At 36.6% G+C, this 23,036-nt stretch overlaps 1 protein-coding gene across 1 annotated transcript in view; it reads right to left on the reverse strand.

Moving 5' to 3' along the window:
- Positions 1 to 23,036, reverse strand: part of Malrd1 (MAM and LDL receptor class A domain containing 1) — a 602,817-nt gene that overhangs the window by 494,353 nt on the left and 85,428 nt on the right. The window contains exons 9-12 of the mRNA XM_076572692.1: positions 17,212 to 17,304; positions 14,143 to 14,350; positions 6,705 to 6,845; positions 1,958 to 2,055 (exon numbers count right to left, since the gene is read on the reverse strand). Coding sequence (XP_076428807.1) covers positions 1,958 to 2,055; positions 6,705 to 6,845; positions 14,143 to 14,350; positions 17,212 to 17,304 — 540 coding nt within the window. The remainder of the gene's footprint in view (positions 1 to 1,957; positions 2,056 to 6,704; positions 6,846 to 14,142; positions 14,351 to 17,211; positions 17,305 to 23,036) is intronic.

Genomic DNA, 23,036 nt, shown 5'->3' on the forward strand with positions numbered 1-23,036 from the left:
CACACACACACACACACACCTGGGTTTTTCAGTGATACTCAGTGAGTCCTAAGAATGTCATGCATTCTTAATACTTGTTTCCAAATACATGGAATGAGGCAAAGTGAATGCATCCCATTCCCTTAATGACTTTTGTGTCTATAACTTAGTGTATGCCCTTGAATTAAAGCCAGGCTAGCTTGTAAAGTACATTTTAAAGTGTGTAGAATTGCTCCTGAGGTTTCTAAAAAAAATCTATAACATTCTATCACATAGGGTTTAATTAAAATAAAGGAAAGGTAGAAACATGCTGAGGGCATTTGGGTGAGGTTGAAATGGAAGGGAGATAAGCAGTGACTTTCATTTTCATTCCCACAAAGATTTGGGGGGCGGGGGCAAAGTTAAAAATCAAAACAAAAGGAAACTGACAAGGTATTAAGAGCTCCAGACACTACACTCAGACCTATCGTAAACTGAAACATAATTAGATTTATACCTCTGGATGATAAGCAATTCATCATCAAGGAGTCTGAGTAAATGGCTACACTCCTGTATTTAGAGGCCTGAATTTACTGCATGCTTCAGCATTGACCTAATCATTGCTTTCTGATCTGTACAGACTTAAAAATGAATTGAAATCTTGAAACTTGCATGCTCAACCTCTGCAAAGGATGGCAAAATATACAAGGTGAGCAGACACTTCTGGATGTAAGAGTTAGGTGTTAGAGAAAGCCACAGGACTGCTGAGTAAATACCTACTGTGGTGGTTATCTTTCTCCTTGCCATGCCCAAGTGCATGATAAATGCAACTTAAGTTTAGAAAGGGTTTATTTTGTTTCATGGTTTCAGTATTATCCATCATCATAGGAATATCACACAATGTACACAGCCTCTCTTTAGGGCCAGATCCACTCCTTGTGGGCAGCTTTCCTTAAAGAATATTCCATGGTACTGTCATGCTCCAGATCCTGGGTTCTCCTTTTTTAACTTAGGGTTTGCTTTCCTGGCTCCATGTAATGGCCTTTCCTTCCTTGCAGGGAATATGACTCTGCTGCATGTCGGAGGAGTGTGTAGTGTCTGAATATATCGCTTGTGTAGTGAGGAAACAGAGAAAGATGCTGCTCGGCTTGCTTTCACTTTTACGTTCTTTCGGAAGCCAAGCTTATGGGATGGGGCCTTCCCCATTTGAAGTAGGTCTTCCCATCTCTGTTAAGCCTTTCTGGAAACACTATCATAGACGTATCCAAAACTGCATTTCCATGCCGGTTCTTAATCCTATCAAGCTGACTATGAAGATTAACCACCACACCTACTAAGTGCCAAATATAGGACGTTATTTAAGTAAATTTCACCCTTATGGTAATGTGAAGGAAGTACACTAATGCTTGTCATCTCAGTGGAGATGCTATCTCCAAAGTTGTGGTCAAACAACATGTACCACAATTGCAAGTGGCAAACCAGAGACTTAAACTCCTGCTGAGGTCTGCTTTCTTCTCTGTTGTACTGAAATGGAATGAAAATTTTACTGCTGGTTGTCTGTGTTTGGCAGCATTAACAAACTCACTGACTCACTGAAAATAAAATTTCAACAAATGTAATTTTTTTCTGCATATATTCAGCCTCTCTCACAATTTTAGCTTTCTCTCAACAGGCACTTACTTAACTGATTTTATTCTGCTCACTTTGCACTCGTGAGCAAAGCAGGCAGTAAATTAGGCAAAGTACATCGACTTTAGATTATTGAAAGGCCCGTGTGAAAAGAATACAAAGCACTGAAGACTACAGCAGGCCCTATAAGAGAATAATGGAGGCGATGTCTGGCAAAGCCTTTCAGAAGGATGCAGCATTTCATGCTGAAGCAGCTCCTGTAAACCTCTTAAAGCATCATGAAAAAGAAAACACGACAAGCATTTGCTATCAATGTACTCTGACCTCAGTCGCTGTAACCACAGAACGGAGGCTCAGAAGAGCTGGTTACCTGGCACGGAGTAGAGGTGGTAAGTGATTTGGTAAGGATAGGACTTCCAAGCCTGGCCACCCCAGTAGACTGCTGTGGCCCAAAATAAATAAACGATCCTGGAAAAAGAAACAGAAACAAATGCAAAGTCACATAGTGAGTTGTCGGTTCTGGTGTACACATAGGTCTTTGTCCCCTTGGCCTTACTCAGCTGTAACTCAGGTAAAGAAAATCACATTTTCCTCTGTTTACCATTAGGCTCTGTTGAAAAAAAAAAAAACAGAGAATTTCATATGTATGACCTTAAATATCTAAAATAAAATTTAATTAATAAAAGATAAACTCTGAATCCAAATTACCCAAACAAACATTTTTATTGCTTTAACTCCTGTCATAGAGTTTGAAATCAAATTAAATGAAGCTTCTAAGTTTACAATTAGATATTCAACATGCCCTTAGGAAATTCTCTGGGGAGTTTTATTTTTAAGTCTCTTCCAAATGTACTGAAGGAGACGAGTGCGTGCAGTGACTGTGGTTCCTCTTGGGGCTTACATGTTTGACATTGTTGTCTGTGCTGGAGGGGATGGGAGCTTAATTAAAGATCTAATCTGAACATTAACAAAATAACTGCCTTTAGATTTTAACTGACGTGGATGTACTCACAGCAAATGCGCAGGGGATGGCATCTTTTAGCAGCTTGGAAGATCATACACTCTGAGCTGCATCAGGGAGAGCTTCCTTGAATACTGAACACTCACAAGGAAAGCTATGCCAAACAATGTCGGTGTCTGATCCTGCCCTTTGATAAGCACAAAGTGACAGCCAGAATATAACACAAACGGTCTCTAGGCAACTTAGAAAGCCAACTGTTTTGACTGGGAGAACACCTCATCCAAACAGTAATTTTCCTGGATTCAGGTCAACACTGACTATATGAAAAGGGGCTGTATGTGTCATAATCAAAATGTACTATTTCATAGATTCCTTCACATGTTTATGCAAGCATTCTCCCCATTTTACTTTTGCAAACCATGTACCTGTTTCAGGCAATAGCCTGGAAATTAGACGGTGCATGTCTAATTTGTCCTAAGAACAGAAGGACCAGTCTGTTCATGAATATAGGCAAAAATCCTAAGCAAACATGTGTGTGTGTGTGTGTGTGTGTGTGTGTGTGTGTGTGTGTGTGTGTGTGAATACATATGTAAAGAGTGAGCAAAACAAAAGCAAACCAAACAAGTTTGCTTCAGAAATGGCTAGAGTTGCTGTAGGGTTTAAAAATCAGTCTCTACAATAAAGAAAAAGGATAATCTAATGATCACATGACTGTCACAAGAAAAGCGGAAGAAGTTATTTGACAAATTTAAACTCATGTTCATGGTTATTTTTATAAAAAATAATGAGTATACTATGAGTCAAAAGGAATGTTACAGTACAAACATGGTACTCAAGGTTGATTTTTTGATATTATCCTTGAGATAAGAATCACACAAGCCCAGCAGCTACCACTACTTCTATTCAGCAATTCCCAGAGGCCTTATCCCATGCTTGATAAAGAAACAGGACAATAAAAATCTCTACACAAACATGTACACACACACACACACACACACACACACACACACACACACACTTATATCCACTAACATGTGCTAACAAAAGTTTAAAACCAGGAAGGAAGAATGTAAAATTGTCATTATTTACAGACAGAATAATAGTAGATCTATAGAGAAAACATAATTCCTAAAGACACTGAGTTCAGGGTTTACATTTTTAAAACAATTCCTATGTACTGACCTAGGCACTGATGGAGGAAACTCCATGAGAATAAGCACATAAATAGGGGTGGCTGAACAGTTATTTCCCACACATGACAAAGGACTCAGAATAGTAGGAGTCCCTAGCCAACTAACATGAACTATATTATAAGCATTGGACATAGAATACAGGAGAAGTGAAAATGTGTATCACTCAGGACTGAGACATGTACAGTTCAAATCTCTTCAGTTGATAAGTGAATAAATAATGTGTGGTTTGTCCACACAATGGAGTATTACTCAAGTTAAAAAAAGGGGGGGGGAAATCAGTGTAATTATTAAATCCATAGTGCTAATTTAAGGAGGCCAGAATCCAGAGCCTATATACTGTATGACCTATTTACCTGCCACTCTTTATATAGACAATAAATTTGAGATTGGTATCAATAGGTGCCAGACCTGAGTAGGATTCCTGGGACCCACATGATACAAAGAAAGAAATGATTCCCAAAAGTTGTTCTCTGACCTCTGACCTATACAAGTGCATCTCTCTCTCTCTCTCTCTCTCTCTCTCTCTCTCTCTCTCTCTCTCTCTCTCTCTCTCTCTCTCACACACACACACACACATACACACACACACACACACATTCATTTTAATGCCACTATGTTGTTGAATATTAGTTTCAAATATGTTACATTCATTTATCCTGTGGAATAGTTGTTTAATGATGCAAAGATGTGTTGCATATTTTTTATGTTGCATTTGTTTAGCTCTGTGAAGCTATATTACTTTGCCTGTCTCAAACACCTGATTGCTCTAATAAACAGCTGAATATCCAATAGCTAGGCAGGAGAGAGAAATAGGTGTGGCTGCCAGGCAGAGAGAACAAATAAGAGGAGAAATCTAGGACTGAGAGGAAGAGCAAGGAGCAAGAAAAGGTGAAGAGGAGGACACTGGGGGCCAGTCATCCAGCCACAGAGTAAGAAGTAAAGAAAGACATATTGAATAAAGAAAGGTAAAAAGCCCAGAGGCAAAACAGAACAATAGAAATGTGTTCATTTCAGTTAGAAAATCTGGCTAGAAACAAGCCAAGCTAAGGCTGGGCATTCATAAATAAGAATAAGTCTCTGTATATTTATTTGGGAGCTGGGGTGGCAGGTCTCCAAAGAGTAAAAACAAGCAAACAAACAAACAAACAAACAAACAAAAAAACAACTACAGCACTACCACAAATATGCAATGACACTAGCCCTCAGGCCCACCATTGGTGCTATTCCAGCATTCCTACTACTATATGAAAAAATCCTTAGCAAGTATAATTATACTTAATGCCTCATAAAAATCTTTCATGACTACACATGGGAGGGTTTTGTTTTCCATATTCTATCGCTAACAAAGCTGAAGTACTTTTACACAATGTCATTGCTATGGCCCAGCCCTTGACAGTGCAGTCTCACAAACCTAGTCATGATGAAGTTCATATCAAATCACCACAACAAAGCTGTGCACAGATTCCCTGGGGAATCTCAGCCTCTGCTCAGGTCCTCATGTTTCCACTGCTACTACATTTCTGTCTGCCCTACTCCAGGTTTTATCCTCTTCTGTCCCCAAATCTCACTCAGATAGCCTTCTCCAACAAATATGATTGGTCACAGGCTTCAGTTTGCCTACTAGGACCTCTATTGTCCTCTAGACGAATTTCAAAGCCCTGGGTACCCTCTCCTCTGTGATGCCTAATCACAAGCAAGGCTCAAACAGACATTCTAGCAATGACGTTTCCCTAATTGGAACACGTTTCTTGTACCCCTCCTCAGTTTTGCCATCTCCTTACAGTTCCCTCTGTCTTCCTTCCTGGCTCCTTGTTTCCCTTCAGGAATGCTGTACTGGGGGTCATTCTCAGTTAAGGCCCTCTGCCTCACTTTGACCACAACCCTCCAGCCCTTACAACTTTCAGCATGTATGAATGCGATCCCTTGCTTACCAGATTTAGCTACCAGACTCTGCCTGCCTCAAACACAGAGACCTACCATAAACCAGCTCTGATACATGCTATTGGCTTAATGATTGGCCTGGGTACAGAACAAAGGAACAATCCATATCATCTTACAAAGAAAATTGCTACTCATATCTATTTTAAACTTTAAGTTTAAGTCACTGTGGAACAGAACATTAAAGGAAAGCTGAGACTTACTGGCCCAATAAGCAAAAAGGCAAGAACTTACTGTACCAGTCCATGAACCAGTTGTATAGTTGTAACCAACAAACTTCCTCCATAATCCCTTCCAATGCTCCATCAACCCCAGTTTCCAAAGACTATAATTAAAAATTATGCCAAGATTTGTGTTTGGCATACTTCTTTATAGATCTCAAAGGAGTAGCAGGATGATGCCCAGTGAGCATGAAAATGATCTAGACCCCCAACTGTGTGATTACAGAGTTAATGTAATATTAGGTGTGTGTGTGCTATGCCATAGAAATGTAAACAAAAACAAAGAACTAGAGAGCAAAGCCGTTATGTGTGCCTAAGAGTGTCATAGAGCATTTTCAGAACATTGTAGGTAGTTATGGTTCCTTGACTTCACAAGGATATGTAAAAGTTGTAATGATATTTTGTAGTATATAGTCTAAAGTATTTTCAGATTTTATAGATAGTGCTAAATCCTTGTTCTCTGCCTCCAGATAGAAGATGAGATTATTTTTTTCTTTCTGTTTTGCAAGACTTGGAATGCTTAAAGGAAGGAAGCAAGCCTACTGTACAATTTATCAGAAATGTTATCTCCCTCTTTACATCATCACTATAATATTCTTTAAAAAATGCAACAACAAAATTGACAGTTATCTTAAGAATGCTGCTTTCAGGGCACCCAATTAACTAGCAATTAATTATTAATCAGGTCAGAAGGAGTTAAGACAAGACAGACAAAAGCTCCATTTATTCTTTAATTAGAAACAAAAATGCATAGCATCAGCACTTCAACATGAATGAAAACTCCTTTTAAAGAGAATCCCCTACCGTGGTTTGTGCTCCCTGTGTGGCCAGCCTCAGGGTGTCCTCCATTGTGCAACCCTTCCGTCACCTCCCAGTGGGAATCTTCTGTGGGAAATGGTTCCCAGCCACAGAAACCAGACTCGAAGTCCCAGGTGAGGAGATTTGCTGTAATGTGTAGGGAAGGAAACATGGATATGTGATGACAAGTTTGTCTTTACAAGCAGGTATTTTCACTTTTCAATGGAATTCTCCTTAAATAAAGACAAATCAACTACAAAGAAGTTAAAAAATAAAAACTTACATCAACTAATGTAATGGGAGTATAATGGGAGTGTAGTTCACTCCCTCCCTCATCTGAAACCTATTCCTCCTGGATATTCTTTGCTGAACTCTGGACAGACAGTTTAGAAGGTGTGGTTGTTGACAAGAACTAACTCCCCCAAAGGGTGTCTATTCTGCGATTGACACAATCATAAAGACCTATATACTAGCTATGGTTGTACTCTTAGTCATTCACAAAATGTTCTTTGGTCATCTTCTGTCAGCTTACTTACTGTAGACCACCTCACATCTCTTTTAAGTCAGGAAGTGAAGTATAAAAATATGACATTAAATATATACTTCATCTCCAAAATGTGCTTTAAAGTTCTAAGGTCCTGAATCTTTCCACTTATTCCCAAGGGATCTCCCAGTTCATAGAGATACATCCCTAAAATAAAAATCCTCTACTATAAAGTGACAACATTTCTGGCTTGGTCCAAAATTGCCTGCATTTTAACCCTGCTGTCTGAGCATAATTAAAACTTCTCATTTTCCCTCTTACCTTCCCTAATTGGGTAATATGCTCAATATTACCATTTGAGGACTATAAGTTACACAGTGTTGTCCAGAGGAAGAAAGTCCATGTAAATAATTCTTATCATAGTAGCAGCTAGCTGCTACTGATGCAATCATATTAATTGCTCTCAAGGCAATGTGTGAAAAACAGAGTGTAGTGTACCACATGATCTCTGCATCCCAAACCTTTGGGCAGCTAAAAAGGTGCAAACTTTTCAGGGTAAAAATGACAATGAGTTTTACAAATGTTGACATTGTGTACAGAACAAAATTTGGAATCAGGTATATTCTCATCCCAATGTTTTATCAGTTAAAAAGTTGTACTAGGGAAGCAGCTAATGTGCTTGTGATACAAGCATGAAGGCTTTAGTTTGGATCCTAGACTACATGAAAAAGCAGATAAGGCAGTATGTCTCTGTATTTCCAGCCCACATGACTCTGCAATCCCAGCCCTAGCCAGGTGGAAGAAGGCAGATCCATGGAGCTGGCTGGCCAGTCTAAGCACTCAGTGAGCTCCAGATTCAGGGAAGAGACACTGCACCCCAAACGAGTAGTATTTTCTGTTTTGATAGCCTCAGGATGCTGATAGCAGAAGCCAGAGCACCTCAACAACATGCCTTCCAGATTCCAACTGGAGGTCAATGTTACACTTTCTCTTGAATCAAGTTTTTAGACAAACAAAACAAGGAAACAAGGTATACAGCAATAGAGGAAAACACACCATATGAATCTCCAGTTTCCACACATGCCAAGCAACTGCAGGCACAGGCACACACTCACATATACATACACCACAGACAAACAAAATAAATGCATAAATAAAAATAAATGTCAACTATTATGCTTTCCACAGAACAGTAAACATTCACTATGCTTTGAAAATTAAAGTTAAATTTTTAGAATCGATCACCATAAAATTTGGGAAAGCAACATGATGCTGTAATCTCTGTGAACATGTAGTGAACCACTCAGGTGTTTTTATTGATGACATTTGTTCTGGTACATTTACAAGGAATGCTTTTTTAAAAAATAAATATTTTACACCTTAGTTGCTGTATAGTATAAAAATCTAATTGTAGTCCCTTATATTGAAGCTTTTCATTAATAATATTTTCCCTACATATTTCAAGAAGTTTCAGGTGAAATAGTAAATATCAGAAGAACGTAAGGTCAAAGATATGACAACTTGTCACACTAAGTGTGGTGACAAATGCTACACGTGTAAAAATCTAAATGATACATCTCTGCCATAAATAAAGTACATTAATTATAAGCAGTAATTTTGACTATGTGGTCACTTTCAGCTTGCTGTAACTGTAGGGTACATTTCACTACTTCTAAACAGAGTGTGTGACACTGTTTACAGTGTCAAAGAAATTTCTCTACAAGTTAATTTGTTAGAGTAATGTTTTTAGATGGTCATGAAACTTTCTCTTAAATATTTAACTGTAGTATAATACAGGCACAAGAAAAAGAATTTAATTGATAAGAATGTGGCTCATAAAAGTAAAATATTTATGAATCTTTGGCTTCATGATATAAAAAGAAATCTTGTATGGTAGATGATAGAGACATCGTATTTAGTGAGTGTACATTAGGTTCTAATAAGGGTAGATCATAAATATGAAGTTAGTATTTATGAAACCCACAGGGACCACAGTTCTGTTCCTCATGTACAATTAAATAAAGAATACCTTTTCATCACAGGGGTATCTCAGTATCGAGAAATATTTTAAGATTGACAAAACCTCTAGAGATAATACAATAGTAAAATAAAATGCATTGCTCAAGATCCTTGGTCCACGTGTCTTTCACATCAGTATACTTAGCTCCTCAAATATTTATAATTCATATTAGCATTCTAGTAATTTTTACTTGGAAGAACAGGTTCACCTCAAAATTGCCACTCTCCTGCCGCAGCCTCCCTAGTCATAGAATTACAGGCGGGCACATTAGCACTCTAGATTATTTCAAGTGGCCTACAAATGAAACGAGAAAACTTTCCCCCAACCAAACTCCCCATGTTATTTTTGTTTCAACACAAATCTGTCTATCCTTTCATCATTTTGAGAACACAGTGGAAAAGATTATATGAAATATACTTGACAATCTACTTTCTTCATAATTTTCAACCACAAAGTTAGGCAGCATTAATTATGTGGCCACTGTTGAGAAAGCATCACTGCCATACATCTCTAGAGCTTCCCACCTCCTGCAGCTGAGGCTTTATGTCCATTTAACAGTAACTTCAACTGTCCCTTCTCCACCCCAGCTCAGTAACTACCATTCTACTTTCTACACCTATGAATCTCACAAGTCTAGGCCTCTCATCAAAGTGGAATTATGTAAAACTGACTGTTCTATGTGTGACTTATTTCACATTGCATAGCATATCCAAGGTTTATCTGTGCTGCATTGTATGTCAAAATTAGACGTTTTTGTGTGACAGCTGCTTAGGCTTACAGCGAGTATTTTCAGATATGCTTGTCACATATCATATTTCAATAATTTTGATAGAAATATTTAAAATAGTCAATATAAATTAGAAATAGTGAAAAGAAAATGAAAGGGAAGAGAAGGAAAAAGGAAGGTGGAGAGAGGGAGAAAGGAAAATAGTGGGGGAGAAAGGGAGGGGAGAAGATAAATGATTAAGATTTTTTTCTCAGCTGTCACAATAAAATACTTTTCTTGTCCCTATATGATACTACAGTAGTTAAATATGCATGCCAAGTGTATTGATGCATAATTGATAAATAAACTCAAATATTTAAAGATGTGTAACATATTGATTGTTGTATGTATGTATTGCCAAATGCTTATGATAAGAAAGGTAGATAACACATCATTTGTGACATTGTATTAGCGATCTGAACCCTTAAATCTACTCTCATTGTCGTTTTAGTGAATCTCACATCTTCATTATCATTAGGTGTAGTGACCATTTTGTGTTTGGATGATCTTATTAATGGAGTCGGTGTCCTTGTCCTCACCCCTTGTAAACACTGTCTTCCTCTTTCTCTGAGTTTGACATTTTTCCATTGCATGCACAGGTACAATCACACAGTGTGCACCTCCTTGTTCTGGCTTCTTTCACTTAGCAGTATTCACTCTAGTCATTCTTGTTACACATACTAGCTGTTTCTTTGTTTTCATTCCTCAATAAACTTTATGTAAATCTCACATTACTTTTAATCTGTTTTATCCACTGGCAGTGGATTAAGTTGTTTTATTTGGCTATTGTGCAGAAGGTTGCAATGAACATGGGGAAAATATATGTGAATATTAACTATGTTTGTTTTCTACAAGATCATAATAAACGACAGAACTTCTGCTTTGGTATTATAATGATGTTTTCAGGTGAAATAATGAGAACTTGGGGATCTCTATTGTTGGAGGCCACACACACTTGGCCCTTAGTTTTTATGTGAGTTTTAATATGCCATCTGTTTCTCTCCCCTGAGCTGTCTTCACTTTTAGAAGCCTCTTTGTCAAGATGGTTCATCAAGCTTAAGCTACAGATGAATTATTGGGGGCTATGTTACAATGCAGCATTTGGTTCGGTAGGGTTGGTACAGGGCCCACAGCTTTGTCTCCTTTAACCAGGTCCAAGGCAAATCTGCTGTTCAAGTCCACAGAGTATACGACAAAAGCAAAAGACCAGCAAACCCAGTGGTGCTTTCCATTCACCTGCTTCTGACAGTCTACTGAGCACAAGCTCAGTTCTTTCACTATGTTCTTTATGTTTCAATATGTTCTTTCACTAAAAAAGCACCTGAAAGCAGTGGCTCTAAAGAGCATCTATGTGAGGGTGTCTTTCCAGAAAGGCACACTTTCTGTGCATAGATTATCAAATGGAAATTCCCATAAATTAGTATTTGCCAAGTCTCTGGGATATCATTCATATCTCTGCAGCTGTTACATACACCATGCGGAGGAAAATGGCTTGGTCAATAATGTGTTTGCTTGAGGAACTGCATTCAGATCCCAGCATCATGTACAAAATTAGGTGAGGCAGTATGCAACTGTAATCTCAAGGCTGGGGAGGTAGAGATGGGAGGCTCCTTGAGGTTGCTGGCCAGCTAGTTCAACCAAATTGAGATATGGGTTCACCGAGAGATGTCTCATATGGAGTAGAGCAATAGAGGGAGACATCAGACTCCAATCTCTTGTCTCTCCCTCCTACATGAACATATGTACTCAAACACCACACACACATACACACACACCCCAAAAGAAGAAAGGGAAAATGTATGTACAAGTTTAAAAGCATATAAAGGCATTTTACTTCTGTTCCAAATTGGAATTTTATTTTAAAATCCGAGTTAAAACTCAAAACTTGCAAAACAGAAACCTAAAATATGTGCAAAATGAAATTATATTTTAAAAAATTAAGGACAACTTCTCATATTCTAAGAACGTATATTTATGTGCACAAATATATTATGCTTTAATGAAGAAAACCCTGGACTTACAACAATGCTACTAATTCACTGTAAATGGTTTCCCAAGAGCAAATGTAATTGTTTTAGTTTTATGGTCACTATGACAAAATACCTGATGAAAATAAAAAAGGAAGTGTGATTTTAACTCAGGACTGCAGAAGGTTTCAGATGGTTTCTTGGTCCCATGTACCTGGCCAGAAGACCATGTCACAGGGAACAGTAAAGATTCTCCATCCTGTCTCACACAGCAGCAATGGGTGAGGACAGGGAGATTCTGATAGTTGCTTGGTTTTCTCTCTCTCTCTCTTTTTTTAATCACTCCTCCCTCTTCCCATGGGATGGTCCATTTACATCCAAAGTAAATCTTGGCCCTCAGTTTATTGCTCCGGTAACACAGTCACAGGTAAAACTCACCAATCTCCAATGAGATTCTAAATCTAGCCAAGTTGACATTGAAGATTAACCAAAAAGTAGCCATAAGAATGTTTACATAAGATAGTTTGGCATAAACATATATGAATATGTATATATATATATATATATACACACACATATATATGTATATTTGTGGCATGTGTAATATGGCTATACATTTGTCATATCACTCTATCAAGTGGCTCTCAATCAAGTATAACAATTTTTTATTGGATGAGTAAGCTTAAAGTATTTGGACAAATTAAAGCAAGTAAACAGCAGAATTTGTTCATAGGCACAGATACTCTGTCCTTCCATTCACCCAGAGGAACTGACAGAATAGTTCTGAGACTGACTGCATTAGGAAAAATGACAGACAAGTAATTTGTGACATTTCAATAAACAAAAAATGTACAAAATTAATAGTAAAGTATCAACTAATGTTCCAGGGATGCATTTGATTTAGGACCCCAGCTAAAGTCGGGGGTAGGCAAAGAATCATTTACCACAGGGAAAAAATAGAAGACAAGCTTCCAAATGAATGATTGAAAAGGAACACATTTTCTTTCAGTCTTTGAAATTAAAAATAATAGAAGCTCTTAGAAATGTGCACTTCCCCAAAATAAATGAAATAAATCATCTATAAAATATTTAAATAAAGCATAGAAATAAATTTCATATACATCAGAGAAAATAAATTCTGTTTATTCTCTTTGAAAGCAAAAGAAAAGTAAGTGCAAAGCCCACTGAGATCACACTGGTTAGAAGTTTATATGGCTGGAAGAATTAATTGAACTCTACTTATAAACACGCCCACCTGGGAGTATTCTTTTATTTGCCCATTTTCTTCTCCCAGTGTCTCAAATGCCTTTAATAAAGTCTTCACTGGGCCATCAAGAGAAGCATGTTGTACAAAAGACCATTTCATTACAGGTGGCATTTATTCTATTGCAATATTTTCCCCTACATATTAATATCTCACAGAAATAAAAGTCAAAATTTTAATTTTTCTAAAAAAGCTCTTTATTTGTGATACAATAAACAAATTCATTTATTGGAACTCATGGTTTCTAAAAACAGCCCATGGAGTTGCTAAGCCACCTCACATGAGAATTGCCATGTGCATTTTATGTAAATTCTATTTTCATGGAAGGATAATGATGTTTGAATCATTAAAGTATTTCTTCTCTGCTCTTAGCAGAAACACTTCATACAAGGTCCACAGGGAAGGTATTGGCCAAGTTTGGCCTTCTTTAAGACTGCAGACAGCTGGAGGGAACTTCTACAGTCACCATGGCTAAGGGAGGGGGCAGTGGTAACGCATGTCCTCTTTATTTTCCCTCCTCAGTTTCCAAGATAATTACTGAGAGGGGAAAACACAATGTATTTAAAAAGTTATCAACCTATAATATATCCATAAAGAAAGCTCTTTCTCAGTCTTTTCCTTCTTCAATCAAAGTAGATATATATGCATGCATGCAGATATGCATGCACACACACACACACACACACACACACACACACACACACACACACTAATCACAATTTATTTAAAGAACAAAGAAGGCTATTTAGTAATTCTAGCAGCAGACACCAAGCATTAAATTAACAGACAGGCCCACAAAGGAATAATGCTCACAGTTTCAGTGTGAGAAAGCACTTTCATTTTATCTCAAAGAAATGAGCTTTCCCCCCGTTATAGCAAAGGCTATTTAAAATCCCACAGTCACAAATGAGAGCAGGCAAACCACCCTGAGGAGCTGACTTACCAGAAGCCTCTGAGTCTTCATCATTCCCACTAGAGCAGGCCCCTTCAGACTCACAGACTGAAGCATGGGTAAGGCACTGGCCACTTGTGCAAGTGGATTCATTTATAGAACAAAGCTGCCGGGAGTGGGTCTGTCCATAGGTGTAGACCAACAGCTGATCAAGCCCAATGAAACTTCTCTGCCTTAAAACTGTGCCTTCAAAAACAACCTTTATGGAAAAATATGATTACTTTATGAATATATACTCTTAAAATACAAAAAGATTAGAAAAAAAAAACTGAAGAAGAATCACAGAGATAACTCACTGAGGAAAATGCCTGTTTAAAATACAGCCAAATGCAACTGATGGCAAAATCTGATTACTGGTTGACAAATCTGATCTATGTTCCTATGATAAACACAGGGGCTTCATACAGGTTCCTGGGAAGCCAATCGAGAAGAACCAAAGAGCCATGTAACCATGCAGATATCCTTTTCATGAAAACTCATTATTCGAGTATCATTTTTACAGTCTTCTTTCTTTTATTTTCAAAAAAGAGAAAAATATTTTCATTGATTCCATAGAGCTATAACTATGTCTGTTTCATAATCTACTAAAATTAATGCTTGAAAACCTGAAGGGAAATATCAGAAAAGGATAAAAAAGTATAGTTTAAGATTAAAAACTTGAAAAGAACCAACATTAAAAAGAAAATCACACCCACAGAAAAGAGATAGTTTTCCAATAAGCAAAGTATCACCAATTAAAGGAAATGAATCCTATTTTGTCCAATCAATTTCCTGGCTTTTCTGGAGATACACAATGTTAGTAAGTGACCCAGTCTTTCATTGCCAGCCAAATGCAGGACAATGTCAATGCATTAGGAGTCCTTGAGGTTCTACAGAAAATAATGGTTAATGAACTGCAGAAAGATGTAGCAGAAACAGCTCACTAGATGGCAACCAATTTCCTTCTGCCAATTCAGTAGCCAATAGCTACCTATGAGTAATTTAAGTGGATGGAAATCATATGAGAATTCAATTTCTGAATCACATTAGCTCCATTTCAAATGTTCATACACTCACAGGTATTGAAAAGTTATGCAGCAATGTCTTTGGAACTGAAGCCTTCTCTTTTGTAGGGATGAAGGAGGCTCAAAAGACTCAGAAAGTAAACCTCACAAGCTGGAAGAGCTGACATAAGAGTCACAAGATTATGAAACTTTCCTCCTATGAGATTATAAAATCGGTGACCAGCCTCTGGCAGAAGAGACCCTTCTACCTACGGAGTTACCTGTAAGAGACTGACTTGTTCATCTGCCTGCCATTTACAGTGGATCTAGAATTCAAGCTTTTGTGTGTTATCACCCTGGCTGGGCTTGGCGTTCAATGATACAGTAGGCTGCGTTTGAGATATCCTTATTCCTGTGAGATAGACTTCCTCCACACTCCTATAAATCTGTCCAATACTCACTGGTCCATTAAGTTTACTTTGGTAGAATCTTTACTCTGGTATGTCCTATCATTGAAACACTTCCTGGGAAAAGTTGGTTTTTCTCACCAGGGAAGTCACACAACAAAAAAGAATTTCTCTATTACTCTAGAGAATATCTCTGTTACTATTTCAATATAACATCAGTGAACGTCATACAAAAGATCTATCAAAATACTAAATAAAAATTGGCCCCATTCAGCCTCATCTAATTTAAGGGTTCTGTGTAGATTTCATCTTTCCAAGGACAAAAAAAGTACACATTTCTTGTTTAAAAATACTTTGGATCAGATGGCAAATACATTTAAAGTTTTGCTTCAGAAGATAGTATTCAATTCAAATCCTGTGTGATGAGAAAAGTATCCATGCTGCTATACCATTCTTCCATAATCAATAGTGCATGTGCACATGCATTGACGGGCAAGCAGCTGTGTCTTTTCAGAGCATCAAGAGACCTGATACATGATTTATTTCAGGTCTCACAATGGATGAGTTTAAACTTTGATCTCCACACTCTGCCATCTCATATTCATATTTTAATTCCATCTCCTACACACGTAGATACTTATAACTCCAAAATGTACTGTCTTTAAATGTTGCTTTATTTTATCATTTTGCCAAACCACAAGGCCAACTTCACTTTACAGAAAAATAAACTTACTGAATATGTCCTTCAGAGGTTGTAAATATCAGCTTATAAAATGGTAGTGTCAAGATGTTAATCCAAAAGAGTATAATATAAACTTCAATTTATAAGACTGATATAAAAAAATACTATGCTTTGAAAATTCCAAGCTTAGAGCATATGGAATTCTGAAAGTCCACAGGGTTATACTCAGTGTTTGGGAAGAGATGTATAAACCACAGTAAGACCATAAAAACAATGATGCCAGTTTTGTAAGTCACATACAATCAATCTCATCTTTATTACTCACCCTCTACATTGGTCTATGTACTCTATATAGCAAAGAATATCAAGTCAGTTATTTAAAGAGGTCATCCATCAAGCCTTTTATATGTTTCAGGTATATAATGGTATAAATAGTAATTTCATCACCTGAGTTTCAGCAGAAGCTTACTAAGTATCTGCATTGTGAAGAAAAGTGTTTGCCTGGAGCAATGCTGGGAGCTGGGAAGCACTAGGCAAGAATATAAGAATGAGCAAGGTTTGAGTAAAAGTGCCCCTCTAGCACACTGGTTCTCAACCTGTGGGCCACAACCCTTTGGGGTCAAATGACCCTTTCACAGGGGTCACTTAAGACCATTGGGAAGCACAGATATTTACATTATGATTCATAACAGTAGCAGGATTACAGTTATAAAGTAGCAATGAAAATAATTTTAAGGTTAGGGGTCACCACAACATGAGGAACTGTATTAAAGGGCCACAGCATTAGGAAGGTTGAGAACCACTGAACTAGCAGTTCCTCTGCTCACAGAAAACTTGTCCTGTTAAAGATCCAATATAACGAAAAGAAAATCAAATTATTATCCCCAAAGATACAAGTCTACTTTTCAAATTTAAATTTAACAGTAGATGATAAATTACATATTAACAAAGTAAATGTGTAAGTTATAACGAAATCTTACTTTTATACCTTAAATATCTTCAGACCTTCTGGTATTAATATATCTGCTTTCACCCATGTGTTGTGAGTTGATGTATTGAATGTCCAAGTCATTTTTTCTTCCTTTGATTTGAAATAGAAACAAGTTAATAATCTCCCAAATGCTACTCTCATGTTTATATATGTGCTCTCCTAATTATGTTTGGTTGAGATTTATGTATCCTTATGCTCTTAAGTACTGGGAACTCTAAAGTACTTATGTAATAATGAGATGGATAATAATTTTGAAGGAAAATATAGATGTTATCATATCTGCATACTAAAACTATTTTTAAATATTTCTTTTTATTAATCAATGTTAATTGCACACACTAACAGGATTTGGCATGGAATTTTCTTTATAGGAGGGAAAAAATGGAAGATATGTGATTGGATGTGGTCCATGTCTGCTGTATGCATTTTCCCTCCTATCAAGAGGAAATAAGCAACTGCATTTCTGAAATTTTAGACATCCATGATGATCATTTATAGTAGTCATGAGAGTCAATAATGGGTAAAATTATTACTATGTGGTATGAGCTAAGATCTTAAGACAAAGTCTATACTGTGCTGCATATCAGAGCTAATAGTTTCGGTCATTGTGTTCTAGGACCACGCTTCCATACTCTGAATTAACCCCTATGCTTCTTCAGATATTAGCAAGCATTCAAATTATTTTGACATTTCCCCAGAGAAAATAAACCAAATCATTCATAATATAGGGAGCCATTGCTTTTTGTGAAATCCTGTAGTGAAAATACGGGGGTGACAGAACTGCCTCCGGCTGAGCTCTGACAATCCTTGCTGGCTTCTAGTATGAAATGAAAAAAATTGGGAAACATCTACTTCTGAGTCTTATGATGGAAGGCATATGTTCCCAGGCTCTCGGCTTCTCCCTCCTCACTCAGTTCTACTTATCTCATTCACATTCAAAATCTTCTTAAAATGACTCTATCTGCAACTGAGTGGTGTACCCTCTGAAGCCTATTCCCAAGCCTCAAACACTTAAGGTCTTTCAGATCTACTAAAGTGTACTACCTGTCCTTTTCATCCTTATTTACTCCTGAGATTTCCACAGGAGAGAGAAGCTCACATGTGATTGGAGGTGAAATCTGTCATGTTGCACTGAGATGAATTAGTTTTAAGAAATTAAGAACTACAACAAATTTCCTCACTAATTATTTCCACATAACTTCAGTTGTTCAGCATGAAGACACTTCTAAAAATGCTTTTCAATATCATTTTGTGGCAAATTACATCCACCAATTCCCACAATGATCATTTTAGAAGAATAATTTTAAGCAATTTGCCTTTTTTCATAATGACTAATTGATTTTCCTCTATCTGAAGATAAATTCATTTACCAACCCCTTTAAACTGAACAGAGTTCTTTGAAAATCCTTTCCCTCTAACTTAATGGTATATGATGAATGAGATTGAGATTTTTCTACTATACTTTTCTGTTTGAAAACAGTGGAGATGATAAAGAAAAATAATTTACCCCTGGCTAGTTGAAGGTAACTTTTGAGTTCTGTTCTTCATTTCAGACTTTCTAGTTAGTTTGAACAACTGTCAATACTAAGAAAACAATAAACCCCCAGCTGCATGTTCTAATTTCCTATTACCTTAAAAACCAGTCACGAATCAGTTGATCAATCAATAATTTAAAAAACTTTGCTGTTCCAGATCAGGTTAAAAAAATTCAGGCTCACCTGTCAAACACTATTCATTACTGCTCTTCTCAGAGATGCAAGATTCTCCCTCCCTCCCAGTGAAGAAATCAGATGTATCACCTCAAAGTTAACTTTTTAAGTAAGTACTTTTGAATACATCCTATGATAAAATCATGGAACTTGAAAAATATGTTATTTTAATAGAGCTTATTATAGCCTTAAAATGGTATTATACAAGAACATCAATAATTTCTAAGATATTTCATTTTGATTCAACCTTTATATTCATTGTATTTGGTAGTGGAAATTTTTTAAAAACTATAAAAATTACAAGTCCAGTTCCTATTATCTCTAACTTACTAGCACTAAAAAAAAAATCTCAAGAAGGGAGTGTGTTGCTATGGCCATTGTTTTATAGATGGAGGGGGGAGTTCTAGACCCTACCTAGATAGACAATACAAATGGGAAATGGATTTCCAAAAGAAAGAACACAATTGTTTTCACAGAAGTAAATGGTGCTTTTCATCAAGACATATTGTAAAGGTAGTTGAAAATCTTTTTAAGTGTTGGAGAAGGCGTCTTCTTGTGACTTAAATGTACTCAGAGAGAATCTTCATTCATGATCAACAAACGGTAAAAAGAAAGGCAGAGAAAACATGAACACTTTCAGAATAGGGATATTCTGAGGGGTCGATGTGCAACACTCAAAACACTCAAGTGGTTTGAGCTGATACACAAATTTCCATTCCGTAGGATAAGGCCCTCCTGTATGCCTCAATGTAATCCACTCTAATTAGATAATTATGTGGCAGCTGCAGGCAATTTTTGAGTCTTCTTGCATAGCTTTAAGGCCACCAACAGAAAGATACCATTCATTTTTGATATTATATATACTGAGACTGAAAATCCATCAGTTATATTCTGAGTGGATTAAAATAATCCTAAGAAATAAGTATATATTATGTAAATGAATGATAATATCTTATTGGATATGTAAATAAGGATTAATAAATTATTTGCCATGTAATATAATTGGACTATTTTTTTTACAGTTTTTTTTAATTTTATTTTACAATACTATTCAGTTCTACATAACAGCCACAATAATAACCAGAATGTTAAGATAGTCTAAAAGTGCAATGGTGGTACTTATATCCTCAGTGTAACCACCAATAACCTAACAGGACTTAAGGCTAATTCAATAGGAGGTAACTCTTGTCTGGCTCTGTAAATGTAGCCAAGAACCTGCAGCTGTAAGGCCATAGAACCTAGAGGAGAGCCTACTACCTCTGTCCTTAACCAATATAATTTCTAATTGCATCCTAAACACATGTTATCATAGCCACAGAAGGGTCAGATCTCACCCCCCCCCCATCAAAGAAGCTTCTTTTTCTAGCAGAAAGAGATAATTACAGAAAGCTACAATGAACAAAAAGCAGAGGTCAACTGGCTATGTGGTGCCTGCCCTCAAATAATACACTTACAACACAATCCCTAGACCTACAACTCACAGAACATCAAAAAGACAGTAGGGTATGATTATAAGAGATTGAGTTAAAATTTACTTTTAAATAATAAAAATATGTAACAATATAAGAAATAGAAAAAAGAAATAGAGGACCAAATATCTGCTGGGAGATGTTTCTTTATTTAGAAAAAAAAAGGACATGAAGTGGGGTTTGGGGAAAAGTTGGGTAGGGCAGCAGGTGGATAATTGAGATCAAATGATCAAGATATGTTGTATGAAATTCTCTAAGAATTAATAAGAGTATCATACTTAAAAAAATACTGAGCTTTATATCTCATCTCAGTAACAAAGGAGAGCATATTATTGCCCTGTGCTGTAACATACTGATTCAAATTAATGTGTTATAGCTCTGTGCTTATTTCTTCAAGGAGTAAACAGAAGGAAAAAGACCAGGTACACGTGGAACAGTACAAAAAGCAAAAGAAAAGGTAAACCAGATGGATTCCTTCCCGCGTCTCAAGCATCTTTCTAAAAAGCCTTCTTATCTTTCAGGATTAATTATCTTGACACTTAAAACTTCAGAAGGAAAAAGAGCAAATAAAATGCTGGTGGCAGGTGGTGATCTGTGCTACCGGACAGGCACAGGTGACAAATACACTTTTCTTGTAAATGAATCAGGAAAAAAACCACGAGAAAACTTCAACTGGATTTATCCAAAGCAGCCTGAAACAATAGAAACTCATTTGGATAATCTTACTGTCTCTCCAGTATTGGAATTTCTGCAAACTGTTTTCCATTTCTTAGATGATGGTAATTGGTCCCTGTGGATTTTTTTTTTATTCCTATCAATAAGTAGACTCTTCATAGCAGTGGAGATTTTTGTGAATCACGAAAATATGAATTGTAGCTAATTTAATTCTATTACATTTAGGCTAGAAAGTTATGGATTTGCTTAAGTTACTGGCATAACCACAATATTCACTCTACACAATAGCATGCATTTTAATTCAATCCAAATGACTCATTTGTGTTTAATTAGCAACTGTGAGTTCACAAATCTTTACTTACTAATCAGAACAAAGAATTTATTTCCATCATATTTATGCTTTTAATAAATTAATATAGATGTAAAATCTCACACAGATTATATCAGAACTCTAAAACATAGCTAACAATGTATAATCCCAAATAATCTTGTTTCTATCAGGCCCATAATTTCTTAAATATAGGGTTATGGTTTTTTATGTACATGTCACAAGTATTTTTGAATCTGATGGTATCTACTAAATTGACTTCTTTTTTTTTGTAATTCAAACATGGTATGTTATAATCCAACTAATATTTACAAGGAAAATACTCACTCCTGAGTTTAAAAGTAGCTGAAGATAAGTAAATTTAAGGTAAATGAAACTTTATCAAATTATCTATATTTCAAGTTTTTTAGAAACAGTGAAATTTTATCATCAAGTTAAATAATGGAAAAGAAGAAGCATAAAAAAGTAACATTGATGTAATTAAAGACATTAAAAGTAATTGCATCTTGATTTGGTTAATGTGTGTTTAAACTTTTTTCATATTATATTTTTTCAGATTTTAATAATATAACATTTAATATTTATTTAATGCAAATAATATAACACAAATTTTTAGATTATTATATAATTTTTGTATCATTTCTCCCTTCCCTTTCCTTCCTCTAAACCTTCCCTTTGCTTTCTTTTTATTTTATTTTATTTTATAATTTAAGTTAATTTTACACATCAGCCAGGGATTCCCTTGTTCTCCCCCCTCGCCCGCCCCCCCCCCCCCCCCGCCTTTCCCCCAGCCCACCCCCCATTCCCATCTCCTCCATGGCAAAGACTCCCCTGAGGATTGAGTTCAACTTGGTAGATTCAGTCCAGGCAGGTCCAGTCCCCTCCTCCCAGGCTGAGCCAAGTGTCCTTGTATAAAACCCAGGTTCCAAACAGCCAGCACATGCACTGAGGACACTTCTTAAACATTCTTACAATATATAACAAATAAAGTTAGGATAAGGAATATCTAAATCTAATGCTGTGTAAGTATCTTAGTGGCTAAGAACACTTTCAATAGTTCCTACTGAGGCTGTATTGAGAAAATTATTGAGAGGCAGTATTGCCTTTTTTAGAGAAAGATGCAGGCCAGAAAACCAAAAACACCAACAGGCTCAGTCTGTGTATGCTGGAAACTCTGTCTCACACAGCATACTCTGAGGATGCACACTGTTGTTAAATGATTGTCTATATTCTGGATCTTCTGTGGGGGCCCAGAGAGGCTTCCTTGTGAGAAATTACTCAGAGTCAAAGAATCTAAGCTTGTTTTACCCAGCAGGGCTGCCTAAGGAAATGATTTGACCACAGGCATGTTTACCAGGTGTTTAGAAGGGTCTACACTTGGCTGTACAATGTGCTTTGATCTTGCAATGGGGAGGCCTTTTGTCTCTCCCTTGGCATATTATAAAAATCCCTTTTGAATAAACAAAGGAGCTGTTGAGTATTGACCCAGGCCCTCCCAAAGCTAGCCTGTGTTTCTATCTTTCTTCTCATTGGCTAGGTCTCTTATTCTATCTGATATTTCCTCATTCCTTTCTTCTCCACCTAAGAACCCTTCAAAGGTGGGAGCCAGTCTCCTACAATCTTCACCATTGCTTAAGTTTT

The sequence above is a fragment of the Peromyscus maniculatus genome, chromosome 5 (assembly GCF_049852395.1).
Source record: "Peromyscus maniculatus bairdii isolate BWxNUB_F1_BW_parent chromosome 5, HU_Pman_BW_mat_3.1, whole genome shotgun sequence".
Classification (NCBI taxonomy): Eukaryota; Metazoa; Chordata; class Mammalia; order Rodentia; family Cricetidae; genus Peromyscus; species Peromyscus maniculatus.